Source organism: Lampetra fluviatilis, chromosome 57, assembly GCF_964198595.1.
Source record: "Lampetra fluviatilis chromosome 57, kcLamFluv1.1, whole genome shotgun sequence".
Lineage (NCBI taxonomy): Eukaryota > Metazoa > Chordata > Hyperoartia > Petromyzontiformes > Petromyzontidae > Lampetra > Lampetra fluviatilis.
Window position 1 is genome coordinate 8,364,222 of NC_136331.1, and position 14,609 is coordinate 8,378,830.

The 14,609-nt window shown below is 49.6% G+C and overlaps 2 protein-coding genes across 4 annotated transcripts in view; both read left to right on the top strand.

Moving 5' to 3' along the window:
* Positions 1 to 1,201: 1,201 nt before the first annotated feature.
* Positions 1,202 to 6,371, top strand: FASTKD5 (FAST kinase domains 5). The gene is made up of 2 exons (XM_078880423.1): positions 1,202 to 1,591; positions 2,498 to 6,371. Exons 1-2 carry the CDS (start codon positions 1,258 to 1,260, stop codon positions 4,981 to 4,983), a joined length of 2,820 nt encoding a protein of 939 aa, XP_078736549.1. The 5' UTR covers positions 1,202 to 1,257; the 3' UTR covers positions 4,984 to 6,371.
* Positions 6,372 to 9,045: 2,674 nt separating this feature from the next.
* The window catches only part of KPNA5 (karyopherin subunit alpha 5), a 39,153-nt gene continuing 33,589 nt past the window's right edge, over positions 9,046 to 14,609 (top strand). For 2 of the 3 annotated variants that reach the window (XM_078880424.1, XM_078880425.1), the window contains exon 1: positions 9,046 to 9,189. In XM_078880424.1, coding sequence (XP_078736550.1) covers positions 9,186 to 9,189 — 4 coding nt within the window. In that variant the 5' untranslated portion in view covers positions 9,046 to 9,185. Of the gene's footprint in view, positions 9,190 to 9,402; positions 9,545 to 14,609 lie in introns of those variants that run through there. The other variant, XM_078880426.1, reaches the window with a different exon arrangement.

Here is a 14,609-nt window from a genome sequence, read left to right on the forward strand (position 1 = left end):
GTTGCTTTTAGGGCCATAAGCTTTTAATTAATAACGATTGTGCCTAGCGCCACCACAGATTGGTTTTCTCCAGACTCCCAAAACCAGAGGTGGGACAAAGTCATTGTTATGCAAGTCCAAGTCGAGTCGCAAGTCATCAAATTCATGACTCGAGTCTGACTCGAGTCCAAGTCACATGACTCGAGTCCACACCTCTGCCCAAAACCACCTGGGCTTTGAAGTGACCATGTGATGGTGGTACAATAGGTGGGTTCATTAAACTACCAGATGTTCTCGCCAATGGCTCTGTTAAGATATGGATCCTAGCTGGAGGCAACACTGTCGTCCCTAACACTCCTGGTGACAATGCCGGCACTCGGAAGTCATCCCGCGCACCGATACCGTCAAGTAGCCGAGAGGACCAGTACAGTACTCATTATGCTAAAGAGTAGTCGTGTATATAGTACTCAAGTGTACTGCGTCCATGAACTCATAACCACTGTCAGAGCGCGTGTTACATTCAGCTCAGTTGGACTCGTATAATACTCGTTGTTACTCGGAGTGCAAGTGGCATTAGACCACGTGTTACATCCAGCGCATCCGCACCATCTACCCAGTTAAACATGCACGTTGAGCCAACGTTGGCATTCTTATTGGATAGGTAACTAAGATAACTCGTATAATAATCAGAGTACTCGTAGTACATGGACTAACCAGATGCGACTAACACGTCGTGCATCCAAAAATGGGAGGGGTGTGGCTGGGTGGAGGGGAGGAGCTGGAGGGGCTGGGTGGGGAGGGGCTGGTCACCCCGTGGTCCCCTTATAAAACTCAACGTTTAACCTACTCACGCCGGCTTGTGCCCGCCCTCACAGTCGGGCATATTTGCGGAATACACCACGCCGCCGTTGACCCTGGCAATTGACCGAGCAACCCAACGTTCCTACCAGCAGCTCCCTCCGCAGGAGGAATGTGTTAAAATAAAGCACGACGTCTCGGTCGCAACACAAGCGTCCGTCTTCAGGTGAGAAACAACGATCTGCTGTTGTGGCTTTATATAGAGGGTTTGTGGCGTGCATGGGCGGGTGGTGCTCGAGAAATTAGCAAGTCAATGGACTTGTCGTACAAGTCGTAATCGGACGACGACAACCGGGTGGGTGGGCGAGTGAGGTACGTGGTTATACAGCACAATGACCCTACCGTGGGAACTTCTCGTCGGTATTTTACGAAACGCGATTTCAGTGGCGGCCACCGTAGCGCCGCGGGTCCTCCTCCGTGATGTCACTGTGTGTGGTGGGGGTGGGGTCAGAGGTCGGACGGACGCGCCCTGGGTGCACGCGTGAGGCGGTAACCGGCACGACTCCACGAGGCGACCCCAACTCCCTCGGGCTGCTACAACTCCACAAACTACAACTCGCGCACACCTTTAAAGCGTTCAACGTCACATTCGACGCACGCACTGAACGCCGTTCGGCGGCTCCCGCGCACGAGGATGCGACGCGGGCAGAGGTCGGCGCTTCGAGACGAGGCAGCAGCAGCCGGCGGCAGCAGCGGCCGCATCTCCGCCTGCTGCGTCCAAGTGACCTTGGTGCGGCGCGGCTCGGCCTCGCAGGTGAGGGGGGTGGGATGTTGAGACAGAGACGCCGAGCCGGGCCCCTTGCTGGCCTCTTGGCTCGACGCGGGCTGCGGCTGAACCGTCCGGAGCTGTGCCTGGCCAGCCCCGCGCTTGACACTGCCCGACACGGTCCTTACCTGAGCTGGCCGACCAAGTCTTGACCTGACCCGGGCTTTACACGATCTGTCCCGGGCTGTACCTAACCAGACCCGGGCTGTACCTGACCCGGGCTTTACACGATCTGTCCCGGGCTGTACCTAACCAGACCCGGGCTGTACCTGACCCGGGCTTTACACGATCTGTCCCGGGCTTTACCTAACCAGACCTGTGCTTTAGCTGACCTTTACCTGACCTGCGCTTTACCTGACTTGTTCTAGACTTTACCTAACCCCGGCTTTACCTGACCACGGTAGAATATTAACCGACCCGTAACCGGTTTCGTAAACACTTTTAAGGCACATTTTGCTTCACACCGATTATAATATTGTAATAATTCTTACAGCCTCTTTTGTCAATCCCATGGTAAACTAAGGCCTCCATGCGCCGTTTCGGTGTGATTGACCATACTGTACTTGGGGATTGTTTCACCATACTATCACGCTGGTCAGTGCGGGCTGGGGAATTGGACGGGGGGTGGGTGACATTGGGGTGACGCAGCCGACGTGACCGGTTCGGATATCACTTGCTACTGATGTTAGCCTTGGTCAGGAATCGAACTTGGGTGGGGGACGGGTGCATACCGCGGTGCACTGCCAACTGTTTGACCGCTCGATCATTGACACCGATTTAGCCTGGGGAATGTTCACGATAGCGTTTTTACACAAACGACGAGCAAGATTTTACTCGACCTAGCCTTGCCCTTGAACCTGATCAACCCGGGTCTTTTCCCCCGCCCTCGCTCAGGTCTTCACCCTACTCAGCCAAGGCTCCTAGCCAGAATGGCATCGCTCGGGAGCCGGCATCTCCTCCTGACTCTTGCTGTGGCTACAAGGCGTCGGATGCCACCCTCCTCGGTCATTCGTGTCTGGGCGTCCACGGCGACAAGCGGCCGCAATATTGACGGGGAAGTTGGAATTGACGGGCTCGGTGGTCCTAGTCTCTACTCGTGTGCCAAGCATCGTCTTCACCCAAAAGCAGCTCCTCCTCGTAACTCTCGGACGCTCGGGAACTTGGCTACTCGGGTGCCCGTTGTGGTGCCGAGGGACTGCTCGATCCCCCCGTCCAGGAGCTACTCGCTGAGCAGCAGGAGCGCCACGTCGGAGCTAGATGCGGTGCAGCAGGTCCTGTCCGCCTCGGGCCATGTGTGGAGGGAGGAAATGGACGAAGCCGATTGCTACGACCCCCAGGTGGACCCGCGCCGATTCCAGCGCGTGTCCGACGACTACGCGGAGCTGTGCTGCTGCGCCGAAGACGCGGGGTCGGCTCCGGTGTCGCTGGATGAGGCGCAGGCCGTGCTGGCCGAGCTGCTGTGCAGGCGGGAGCACGCCCACACCGGCGAGCTGCTCGTCTGCCTGCAGGCCGTCGGCGGCGTGGAGGCCTGGTATCGCCGGACCCTGCACAGGGACGGTCGCTTCAAAGTTCTCCTCGGCCTAGTGTCGAGCAAGGTGGGCGATATGAACGACCAGGAGCTGGTGGACACCCTGACGGTGCTCTGCCGCACCGGACTGAGCCCCACGCACCCCCTGTACGCCAAGTGCGAGGCGGAGCTGTGCCGCCGCGCCGACGACATGAGCTTGGAGCAGCTGCTGCTGGTGGCCGACGTTTGGAGGCTGGTCGGCTACCGCGCACCTCGCTTCCTCGAGCTTCTGTTCGCGCGCGCGATGCGGGACTGGGCCGGGCTGAGCCGACCCTGCACGGTGCAGCTGCTGTACATCGTGGGCGAGAACCGCGGCGCGCCGGATGGCCTCGTGAACAAGCTGGAACAGCTGGTGGTGCGGCACGTCGGCGAGATGACTGCCGAGGAGGTAGGCGCCAGCTGCCTCGCGTTCTTCAAGTCGCGCCACAAGGTGTCGGCGCAGACGATGCAGCAGATCGGCGACAAGGTGACGGCCGAAATGCGCAGCATCAGCAACTTCGGCCTCATCGGGGTGCTCAAGCTGTTCCGGCTCACGCACTTCGACCACGTGCCCTTCCTCCGGCGCATGTGCACTGTGGTGCCGACGCGCTTGCCCGACCTTGGGGTACAGGGCGTGATGCACGTGGCGCTCGCCTGCGCCGCGCTGCACTACCTGGATGAGCCGCTGATGCGTGCCTTGGCGGCGCAGGTGAAGAAGCGCTCCAGCTTCGGCCGGAGCAAGGACCTCGCCAAGCTGCTGTGGGCATTCGGGTCGCTGGCGTGCGAGCTGCCAGGCGCCACTGAGGACATGTATGCTGCGCTGGTGCAGCTGCTGCGGGAGCGCAGCGCGCAGTTTGAGCGCTACCCCCGGCACATGGTGACGGCGCTGCTGGCGCTCGCGTTCACCGGCCGCTTCCCCCAGGACCTCTTGAACGAAGTGCTGAGCCCGCACTACAGCAACCTCCTTGAGCAGAGGACCAAGGAGGAAATGAGGGCGGACCTCTACACGTTGGACGCGACGGTCGGCCTGGAGTGCCCGGGCTACGCCGGGAACCGACTGGACAGAGTCACGCGGCAGGAGATGTGGCACGTGATGCAGAACAAGCTGACGATGGCGGCACTGACGAGGCCGGAGGTGAGCAAGGCGCTTGAGGCGCTGGCCGTGGTGCTGGGCGGGAGCCACTTGGCACAAGCTCACGCGGTGCTCCCGCACTCGCGATCCTATGACATTGAGGTTCACTTCGACGAGAGGGGGCGGCCCGTGCCCTTTGTTGTATCAGACGTCAATGGCGAGCATTTGATGGCCATTGCCGGGAAGCAGCATGAGCCGCCTCAGCAGTTTGAAACGCAGCCAAAGGAGTTGAAAATCGCAGACGAGCTCATCTCAAAGTTGTTCAAGGGAAAGAGTGCGCGTGCCACTCGCGGCGATCCAAACGTTCGCTCCCAAAGGAGCCCGCTGGTCGAGTCCCTGACCAGAGCGGCTGGCCGGGTGCCCCTAACGGCCAGCCTCGTGCAGGCGCTGACCAACAGGGAGCTGCCGGAAAGTGGAACGTCCCCCGACAGTGTCTTTGTGAATGAGCGTGCTACTTCACAATATCATCAGCAGCAGGGCCCTGTGAGAAAGGTAGCCATGCAGGTGACGAACCACAACAACTACCTGTACCGCATGCAGAGGCACACGGGGCTGCAAGCCATGAAGCGACGGCAGCTGCTGCTGAGCGGCTACACGGTGGTGGAGATCCCCTACTGGGACTGGATGCCAATGCTCAATGAGCCCTTGGAGAATCGAGTGGCCTACATTGAGAGGAAACTGAATTTTTGTGGGGTGGAGTGACAGGTGTGTGAGGAGACATTAGAAGAGAAACTCGTGCCAAACAGATGTCGGTGACCAGTAGGAAATTAAGTCCATGGGCATGTGGATAACATTTTCCAAGGGTCTTTAAGACATAGCAGTACTAAAAAGCAGGTTCACGGACATTGCTCTGCAAAAGCTTGGATTATTCCTGTGTATGCATGGGTTCTCTCTGTATACTACGGTTTTATCCCACATTCCAAAAAAATGTTGGTGAAGCTTTCCTGAATAAATAACCTTTTTTTTCCAGGCCTTTGTCAATCCACTGCTGGATGAAGGCCTCCTCGTGCCTTGTCGGTCATGGGAATTGTTTCACCATACTTCATACTGGTTTGTGCAGGTTGGTGAAGGGCAGTGGCGGCTCCTGCAAAATCTCTCGGGGGGCAAATGTCTGGATGATTGATAAGGATAAGGTCCACCCATGCAATGGATAAATTAACAGCTTAAGCATGTAAAGGCAACTTCACTTCTTTAATATTAATGAAAAATTAAGTGACTCTTACAATACATCTTGTTTGTTTCTATACTCACTATTAAAACAAACCACTCAAGTTTATTTTATTAAAGATTCCACTAGGTGGCGACAAATTATATTGTTGGATGAAACGTGCTTACGTATGATGACGTAAGCACGTATGATGACGTAAGCACGTTAGGGCGAGCCCTCCCGGAAGCCATAGAGAATGCATTGCAGCGCCCCCGTTCGAAAAAAAACATCTTTGAATGTAAGTCTATGGGACCACTCGGGGCGATTCTCAGCCGGAGGGAAATTGCCCAAAAAGAGGCGGTACTCCACAGAACGGGACATGACGCTGATTGGACTATATCCAGAGGCACAGTGACGGCTAGCGTGACTCTGTGGTTGAATGACATTGGTGGTGCGTCGCCCAATCGCCCAATGAAGAAACCGCCCCTGGTGAAGGGTGTAGAGGAAGATGCAGGATCCTTTTACATATTGCTTGCCACTGATGTTAGCCGTGGCTGGGAATCTACCTCAGGTCATGGAGTTCATAGTTAATTCCACTAACCATGGCACCACTGTTCCACAGAATTACACTATGTATTAAAATACTACTGTCCATCCCGTGTTAATCTGTCATCACTGACCGATCAGAACACTCTCGTATTGGTCCATCATCACTGACCAGAACGCTCTTATGATGTTGATGCATCGTCACGATTTGCCATATTATAATTTCCCGCCAATGCTGGACCAGTCGGCGAGCTCAACTCGGGTAACGTGGGGCAGGTGGTGGGAACGACACGTTAAGTGGCAAATGCATTGTATTGATTGAGTGGCTGCTTATGTAAAATATAAAGATTTTATTGGAACCCCCTTTGGTGTTGATCTGTCGGCAATGGTTGTGTGGTGCATGGTGAGTATTGCTAGTCTGGTGAGTGAGTGGTATGAAGTTGGTGGTGAGTGGTCAGTCATACAAGGTGATTGGTGAGTTTCTAGTGAGCGGACAATGTCAGGCGAATGATGTGATGAATTGTATCAGATGAGTCATGTAAAGTGGCTGGTGACGCTCAGGTATGAGTAATATCAATTGACTGGTAGGTGAGTTACATCACGGGAACCAAACATTGAATGTTTACATAATTGGCTGTATTACACAAGCCCAAATTACGTAGTGATGTGAGCAGATCTAGTTATATTTTATAATATGCTTTGTCATTTCAGAAATGCCACTCAGTATGACTTCTCCAAACAGCTGTAGGCACTTCAATATCTGTTGAGTACCTATTGGTACCGACCAGCATCTTTTCACAGTGCATGCAGCCTGGCAGGATCTGGCCAGTGCGTTTTACTTGATCCACCATTCTTATTCTTAGGTTTTTTCGGTAAAGTCACGTAGGTAAAAAATTAATAAAAATAAAATAAAAAACCACGACGTTTCGGAGGCAACACAAGCTTCCGTCTTGCCTCCGAAACGTCGTGATTTTTATTTTATTTTACTTTTATTAATTGTAATTTTTTACCTACGTGACTTTACCGAAAAAACCTAAGAATATGAATCCTTGCAGTCACGAAAGCTTCAAATCTTGAACCACCATTCTTAATTGTCTGCATCGGAGCAGACGATTAAGAATGGTGGATCAGGCCCATACATCTTCATGAATCGAACAATAAAAACATGCCACATGATGTCCTGGACATCCTTCTGTGAAGAAGAGCTTCATAGCTCATTGGATTCCTCCAGACTAAATAAAGATTCTAATTGTGAAAAAGATTATGCGATTGTGGACATGCAATCACACTACAAACCATATAGTAGGTATGTTGAACTTCTCTCGCATCATCCGTAGCCAAGCGTGCTCATCGAAGGTGTGGGGGAAGGACCACAAAAAGCATAAAGAAATTAGTTTTTAATCTAGATTTAAAAGTGCATTGCTACAGTGGATTTCTAATATCGGAAGGAAGAGCCTTCCATAATAGAGGTATGTATTGGGTTAGATCGCGTACCTTCCAGTAAACCACTAGACTGCAACTTCTTCAGCAAAGGAATAGCAACCCTCTTCGAACCTTTTGCTGAAGCCCTGTCGTCGTTGTTAGGTTAGCAGATATCAACATCAACAAGAATATATATCCTTTGCAATTTATATTAATACATTCATCCCTCACTGGTCTTTGCGCCTGATTGACTCACAAATGATGACATCACATTTATCCCTCTAAAGACCGAAACTGGAGTATATGAATTCCTTGTACTTGCACTACCTATCATGATTTTTTTGTACTGTTTGTTGTTGTATCGTTCTTACCCACCCCTACTGGACATCTCATCGGATTCCTCCAGGATAAATATTCAGATTCAGAAATGTGAATCCAATGATGCCTAATTAACATGTCATAATAAATCGCGTTGCCGCTACCTGCTTTGATCCAAATTGCTCACCGTAGCTTTTGGGCTTTTTGGAATGTACCACTCGCTGACCGGGGAGATGATACCAACAGTTTTTCATTGACTTCTGTAAAACAAAAAAAACACCTCCCACCATCCCCTCCCTCCCCACCCATCCCCACCCCACTCTCCTCTCCCCACCCAACCTTACCCCACCCAGCCCCACCATCCCCACCCAGCCCCTCCCTGCACGACGGACACAATAATCCCCTGTGGGATGGTGTAACCATGAGGTTCCTACCAGTATAAACCTTCACAATATACCTTTACATGTTAATACAGAGTCATAGAGCATGCGTTTAGATATTGCTGCTATAAATTTCCACATGATGAGCCACTTTGTTGAGCCACCATGTGTTGCCAGGTTGCTTCTGAAAGAGTTACACAGCGGGCCTTACCTGCTCAAATATCATGGTAGGTTTTTACCCTTTTAACTGCAAAGATTTTGTTTTGCTCAAATATCTGCCACATCTCCGCCTCTATATAAGGAACGATACAGGTGGACTTCTCCACAAATATGGCTGTCGCCTGATGAAGCTAGTGGTAATTACTGGTGAAACGTCGTACTCAGACTGTACATGTTGTGGATTTGCTATCCAACACACCGGTGTGCTGTATTAGTAACGATTTGGCACGTTGTTTACGTGACAAACCTAATTATTTTTTTATTAATTTGAACCTTTCTACGTGACTACTAAAAGACACAAAGAATATGAACACTTCCTGGTTGGCTGTGTCGGGTGGTGGCGGGTTTTAACGACACATTTACGCGATCTCACCCAGAAAAAACCTCTTATGGAAGATTAAGAATTGTGAGGAGAGTATCAAAAATGACCCCCGCGGTCTGGACATCTGTGAAAACTGCTGGAAATGTTTGCGGGTGAAAGAGTTTCACAACTCATCGGATTCCTCCAGCACGACCAAAACAAATTCTCGTTCACGGCCACCAACCCCCAGGCAAGATGGCGCTCCTCTTTACACACCTTCGCATTTCGTCTCCCCACGTGACCACGCTTATCCTATCCCTGGCCTCCGGGCGAGTCACGTGCCCCGGGATCCCCCCCCCTCCTCCAATCACCCAATTCTTGCCCACCCCCCGTTGCCCCCCGTGCCCCGCCCCTCACTTTAACATCCGGGTCACCGCGAGCGGCGTCGCCATTTTGAAGGAACTCGTCGGGCCCCCGATCCACCCCCACCCGCGTCCCCGTTCAGTGGCTTCGGCGTTCGCTCGTTGCCGCGACGACATCACAGCGAGAGTCCTCGGCGCTTCGACTCTGAATGGGTGAGCAGACGCGGCCCCTCGCCACTCGCCCACTGCTCCCCGGCGTCCTCCCGCATCGCCACCTTCCCCCCCCCACCCCCCTTCGTCTCAACGCCGCCCAAGGGCGGGGTAGCAAAGATCCTGAGCGCCGCTTTTAGAATTCCCAGCGCGCTCGCGCGAGGGCTCGCTCCGGGTTGGCTGTCGGCGGTCACGCGGGCGGCGTCTCGGCCAATGGGGAGCCGCGTAGCCACCGCGCAACGCTTAAGCGCGCGATGGTTTACAAAGCCGGGCCGCGGCTGACATTTTCGTTGGCGTGAAAAGGAAAAAAAAAGCGATTTGCCGTTCTCGATTTTTGTTTGTCGCGCGTTTAAAGTCGGTAAGTTTATTTGTGTTGATGGTTACGATAATTAGGTGGCTCTTGTTGAACGACGGTAATTTCTCCGGCGTATAATTAATGGGGTTTGGCGTGCGAACGAGAGGCGGAGGGGAAGCCGCGTGGTGGTGGAGACTTGGGGAGGAAGCCGGCATCGGCCCGTGCCTCCTCCCTCGTTATATAATCATCGTCGTTGTTCTACTTAATCTTAATGCTGCGCTAACATTTACACAGAAAGTGTCCACGGAGTGCAGTGGTACTGGTAGATGTTCATCATCCGCAGCCGTGGTCCATCCACTGCTGGATGATGATGGAGTTGACGCCATCTCGCGATCTTTGGGGTTGTGACAATCCGCAGTGCTCAAGATGATTATTTCACCGCTCCATCTCCACGATGGTGGTAAACCAGTTGATTTCGTGGCACCAGTTAGTGTCGTGGATGGCTGTAACATAGTTTCGATATCCGTCCGTCGTTGCGTCTTTATGAAATGTCATACCCAACAAGCAAACTTTACGTAACCGTGGTAAGATTCAGTGGTCAGTGTCATCTATGTGGCTTATACACTCGTGGATGTTTAAACAACAAAATGTGGAATGTAATTTCGGCTGATTGGGGAAGCCTTCGTCCAGCAGTGGATTGAGCATCGCCACTGATGTAACGATATTATTTTACATTTCGATGTTGTCAGTCGCGAGCAGTTACTAAAATATGCGAATCACTTGCTTGAAATGGTTTCCGTAATAATCTTAATTGACGATTGACTAAGTTACTTTGTCGTTACGTAATAATGTAATGTACAGTATTGTAAATAATTAATGTAATGTCTTATACCAGTGTATCGTTAATTTAGTCATGCAATGTATTTTTATTGTAATGCAGTATTGCAGTTTACAGTATCGTCCAGCAGTTTAGGCAATCCACGCAAACCAATAAATAACAATTAAACCTCCGCACAGATGGATACTAGAATCTCCTGGCAATGTTCCAAATCAGTGGGTTTTAACGAATACACGTGATCTGCCAGCCATTGTATCAGTGTCGTGTGTATCCAAAAATATTTCAATCTGTTAGATTTGCCTTACACTTCATACCGTTCATCTCGGCCACAATTATATTTCAGTTACAGTATATGTGTGTGTACGATATATCAATAATGTCCAATGGAACACGAAGGCGCACGCATCGAATTGCATTTGGGAGAACGGGGAGCATATGGATGAGGACATACGCAGTCTAAATATAGAATTTTAACTGTGAATAAAAGTGGACTTGGGTAGGACATTATCGCTTGAAGGTGATGATGGATAAGGGTGTCAAAGACAAGCACATGTTGGCCAATGTGCAGCTATGAGATCGGTTCACTTGAGACGACAGGTGTGAGGGAATGACGACTGCACGGGCAGCAGGCCTTCATCCAGCAGTGGATATACAATGCCAGCTTAATGTAATCCTCGGCAGGGCCACCACCTCGGCTTTGTTTACCCGTTCAGTCGTGTGGGAGGCATGGAGGGCCATTTGCTATCGTGGCGAGAAGGGAGAGTTTAGGCCTGCGATGAATAGGCGAAGCGGCATTGCCTTTACGTAATGGTGCGTTACACGTGTTAAGCCGCTGCCAATGTTAAAGGAGTTGAATGTATTCACTCTCAAACTGTCCTCTGGGCGGAGTAAGTATCGACTTGTTCGTTCCATGGTACTGGAATTTCCACCAACTGCCTCGGTCGAGATGAGCGTCGCACAATTGCTTGCTTTCAAGCACTTGAATGTGCCGAACATTTGCCGAATGTATGATGAATTGTTATCTGTTGGGGTGTGATGGATAGTGAGTGGTCTGGGGAGTAATGTGGCCGAGTGATATTGCTTCCAGAGCAATGTTAGATATCTGGCTCGTGAAGAAGTCGCTGAGCTGTTGATGGCGTGTAAGGCTTCTTTGCGTGGTTTGTGTGAGCTCTTTTAAGAGGGCTTTTAGGAACATTTCATAATCGCAGGTTAGGGATAGCTTTGTCTTGTGCTTTAAACGGTAAGTACAGCACTTGTTTACGTATATTTAAATGAGATCAAGTTGCTTTTACGTTCTCTTAGATAACCGTAGGTCCATCTTGTGCAATAATTAACCTTATGATTGCAGTCTTTGCTTTATGCTCACAATACGTGCATCAATTGTTCTCCTATACATCCATTATTTTCTGTTAACGTATGCTACGTTTTGTGATTCGTGCAAACCTTGCAGTTTTAGATGTACCTCAAGATAAAACAATTGCTGTTGAAACTAAATTATGACCCCCGAATCGTGATAATTCGGGGGTCGATCGTAAAAATGCCTCGTAGTTACCTAAACTCAAACTTATATATATACAGGATCTGCACGCTGTGCCGTTTAACAAATAATATTCAAATGTTAGATCACAAATGGTTAAGTGCAGCTGACAGAATGTCACTAATAACACTGTAACCAAAAAATATTTGTTCCTGGGTAGTAAGTGTTATTTTATAATTGCTTATGCACCAAAAGTACAGAAAATGGCTATTATTCCTTACAAACTTTGCTTTTGTGACCAGCACAGTGATATTTTGAAATGTACCTATTTTCAATGAGAACGTGTGCATTTGTATCATTCCTTCACATAAAGTCCTGGTCACAAAAGCAAAGTTTGTGGGGAATAATAGCCATTTTCTTTACTTTTTAGGCATAAGCAATACAAAAATAACACTTTCTACCCAGGGACAAAAATCGTGTTACATGGTGTAATTCGGCCGACGGCGCACTTGGGCAAGTCGTCTTCATGCAGACATTATCTGGTGGCCCGTGTACGGGAATCGAACCTGTGACACCCGTGTTAATCAGCTCAGCGCTGACCGCCCATGCCAACGCTGTTGAGCTTTCAAAACGCTCGACAGAGGTCGTTGAAACTGAAAATAACTCGGCACCAAAATCACTCCCGTTTCCCGTATCTGAGGATTCGAAGCTTTTCCAGTAACAAATTTTAATTGAGTCAATAACGCATACCGGGTGGGCAATGTGCACTCTTTTTAAACAACTATTAATATTGTTGCCGCTTGCGTTAATGCGCTCCGCAGTCTAAGAACATTGCGTTCCGACCTTGCCTTATCGTTTGCTCTGATAGGAGAACCCTTGTGGGAATAAAATGTCGCTTGGTAATACTCACAATGTGGTACTAAAGGGATAATACGGACTTGGCAGCGGACACTGGCTTTTGTGGCCTTTATGTTGTCAGGCGCAACATCGTAACGCTGCAGTGACGTCCACTGTATTTATGTTCAAATATTTAGGGGTGATGGCACTCTGGGCATCTCTAGTGCCATGACGCACCTGATAGTCACTTAAAACAATCTTTTTTTTATTTCCAAAGTTTCAAACTCGTGTGTTGGGCAACTTGGGACAACGCAGCGTATGAGATGTTTGTCGTTCTTGTTGAGTCCTACTTGGAGAGGGGGAAAACACAAACGTTTTACAATTTTGATAAGGCCATAATCAGTTTTAATGCCTTTGATCCATCCGTTTGGCGCAGTGGTTGCACTATGCGAAGACACCGCCATACAAAGGCCTCATACGGTGCCGTCTACAGCTAAGATCATGTTAACGGTGGTTAATTTGTAATTACTTCTGGCCAGAGTAATGTGGAATCTCCATAAATGGCTCAGGATTGTATAAATGTTCGCCCCCTACCCATTTAAGTGACCTTGACTGTTCCTCTTGAGTCTCATTTCTATCCAGTCCAGCAGTCTCATAATACCGCATTGGGCTGTTGGGCTATTTTTATTCCTCCCTCTCAGATCATTATTTGAAAAAAAATGTTGTTTTTTACATTTATTTATTGCGATCTGTTGCAGCCACGCAGTGCACATGTGTGTAAGGAAACCTAGTTGCAATCTGCTATAATTCAAATCTCTAGCACGTCTTAATTTTGCGATAGCAATGAATGGGAGATATTTCCACAGTTTTTGCCACAGTGGTGTTGCTGCACAACAAAGCGATTAACACAAAGACATAACTGCTACAGCTAATTAAGAGAAAGAAAATAAATGCATTTTTAAATCGAATGGGTTTAAGAAATGTGTTACGGTTGAAAGTGTCCCAAGTCACACCAGAGCAGGGTTAGAAGTCTTGGATTCAGTGTTAATGCCTAAGGGACTGAGAGCCAACTAAAGCAACTTATTGTGATCTAAGCTCTTTGTGGACAGAGAAATGTCCCCATGCCGTTTATACCGACTGGCTTGTTTATGATTAAAATATCTCAAATCTGAGAGCCTTTAAGGAAGACAAAACTCCTCCATAGCCATTGGTAGATACATACCTAGACTGTGGCCTTGGCTACCCAAAACGGGTCTGAAGATTAGTTAATGATTACAAAAAGGAGCGTTTTCACATACATCCCATAGAGTTATAAAGTCACTGCAGCAATGCTCCAGAGCATTTTAATACATAGCTGAAGGGTCTGCTGTTCTGGACTGATTTTAGTCGTCTTTCTTTAACATAACTTTTAACTGGTGTTGAATAGCCCCGGGGGGGAGAGCCTACATTTTTCCTACAAAATGACAGCTATTTGTTTTTGGGTTGCAAATTCCTTTAAAGATAGCTGCTGTACGCGTGACATGCACGCGCACAGCAATTGCCACAGTGGTTGAACCAACTACGTTCCTGATGCTGTTGTGTTAAACTGCTGTCAGCTATACAGCATGCTTCCCACAGGCTTCCCTCTGATGGTCACCATTGAGAGATGCCTTGAAGGACCCAGCATTGGCACCAGGGTCGGTGATATCCCAAACGGGTCCCCCAAATCAAACGGTGCAACGGCTGGACGCTAAACTTCAAAGGCAGAAGCGTAGTGATGTGAAGCTATCAGTGCGTTACAAAATCTGCTCCGCTTATCTGCGCCTCTGCAGGGCTTGAAGTCCTGCCAGAAAGTGGGGCGTTGTGGGGCGTTGTGGCCCTATCGGCTGCTAACCATCACGGCCATTTCATTTACGCTAGTGTTGCTTTCCTCGTAAATACGTATATATGTACATAAGTTAAATCTTGATTTGAAGCTTTCGTGACTGCAGGAATCC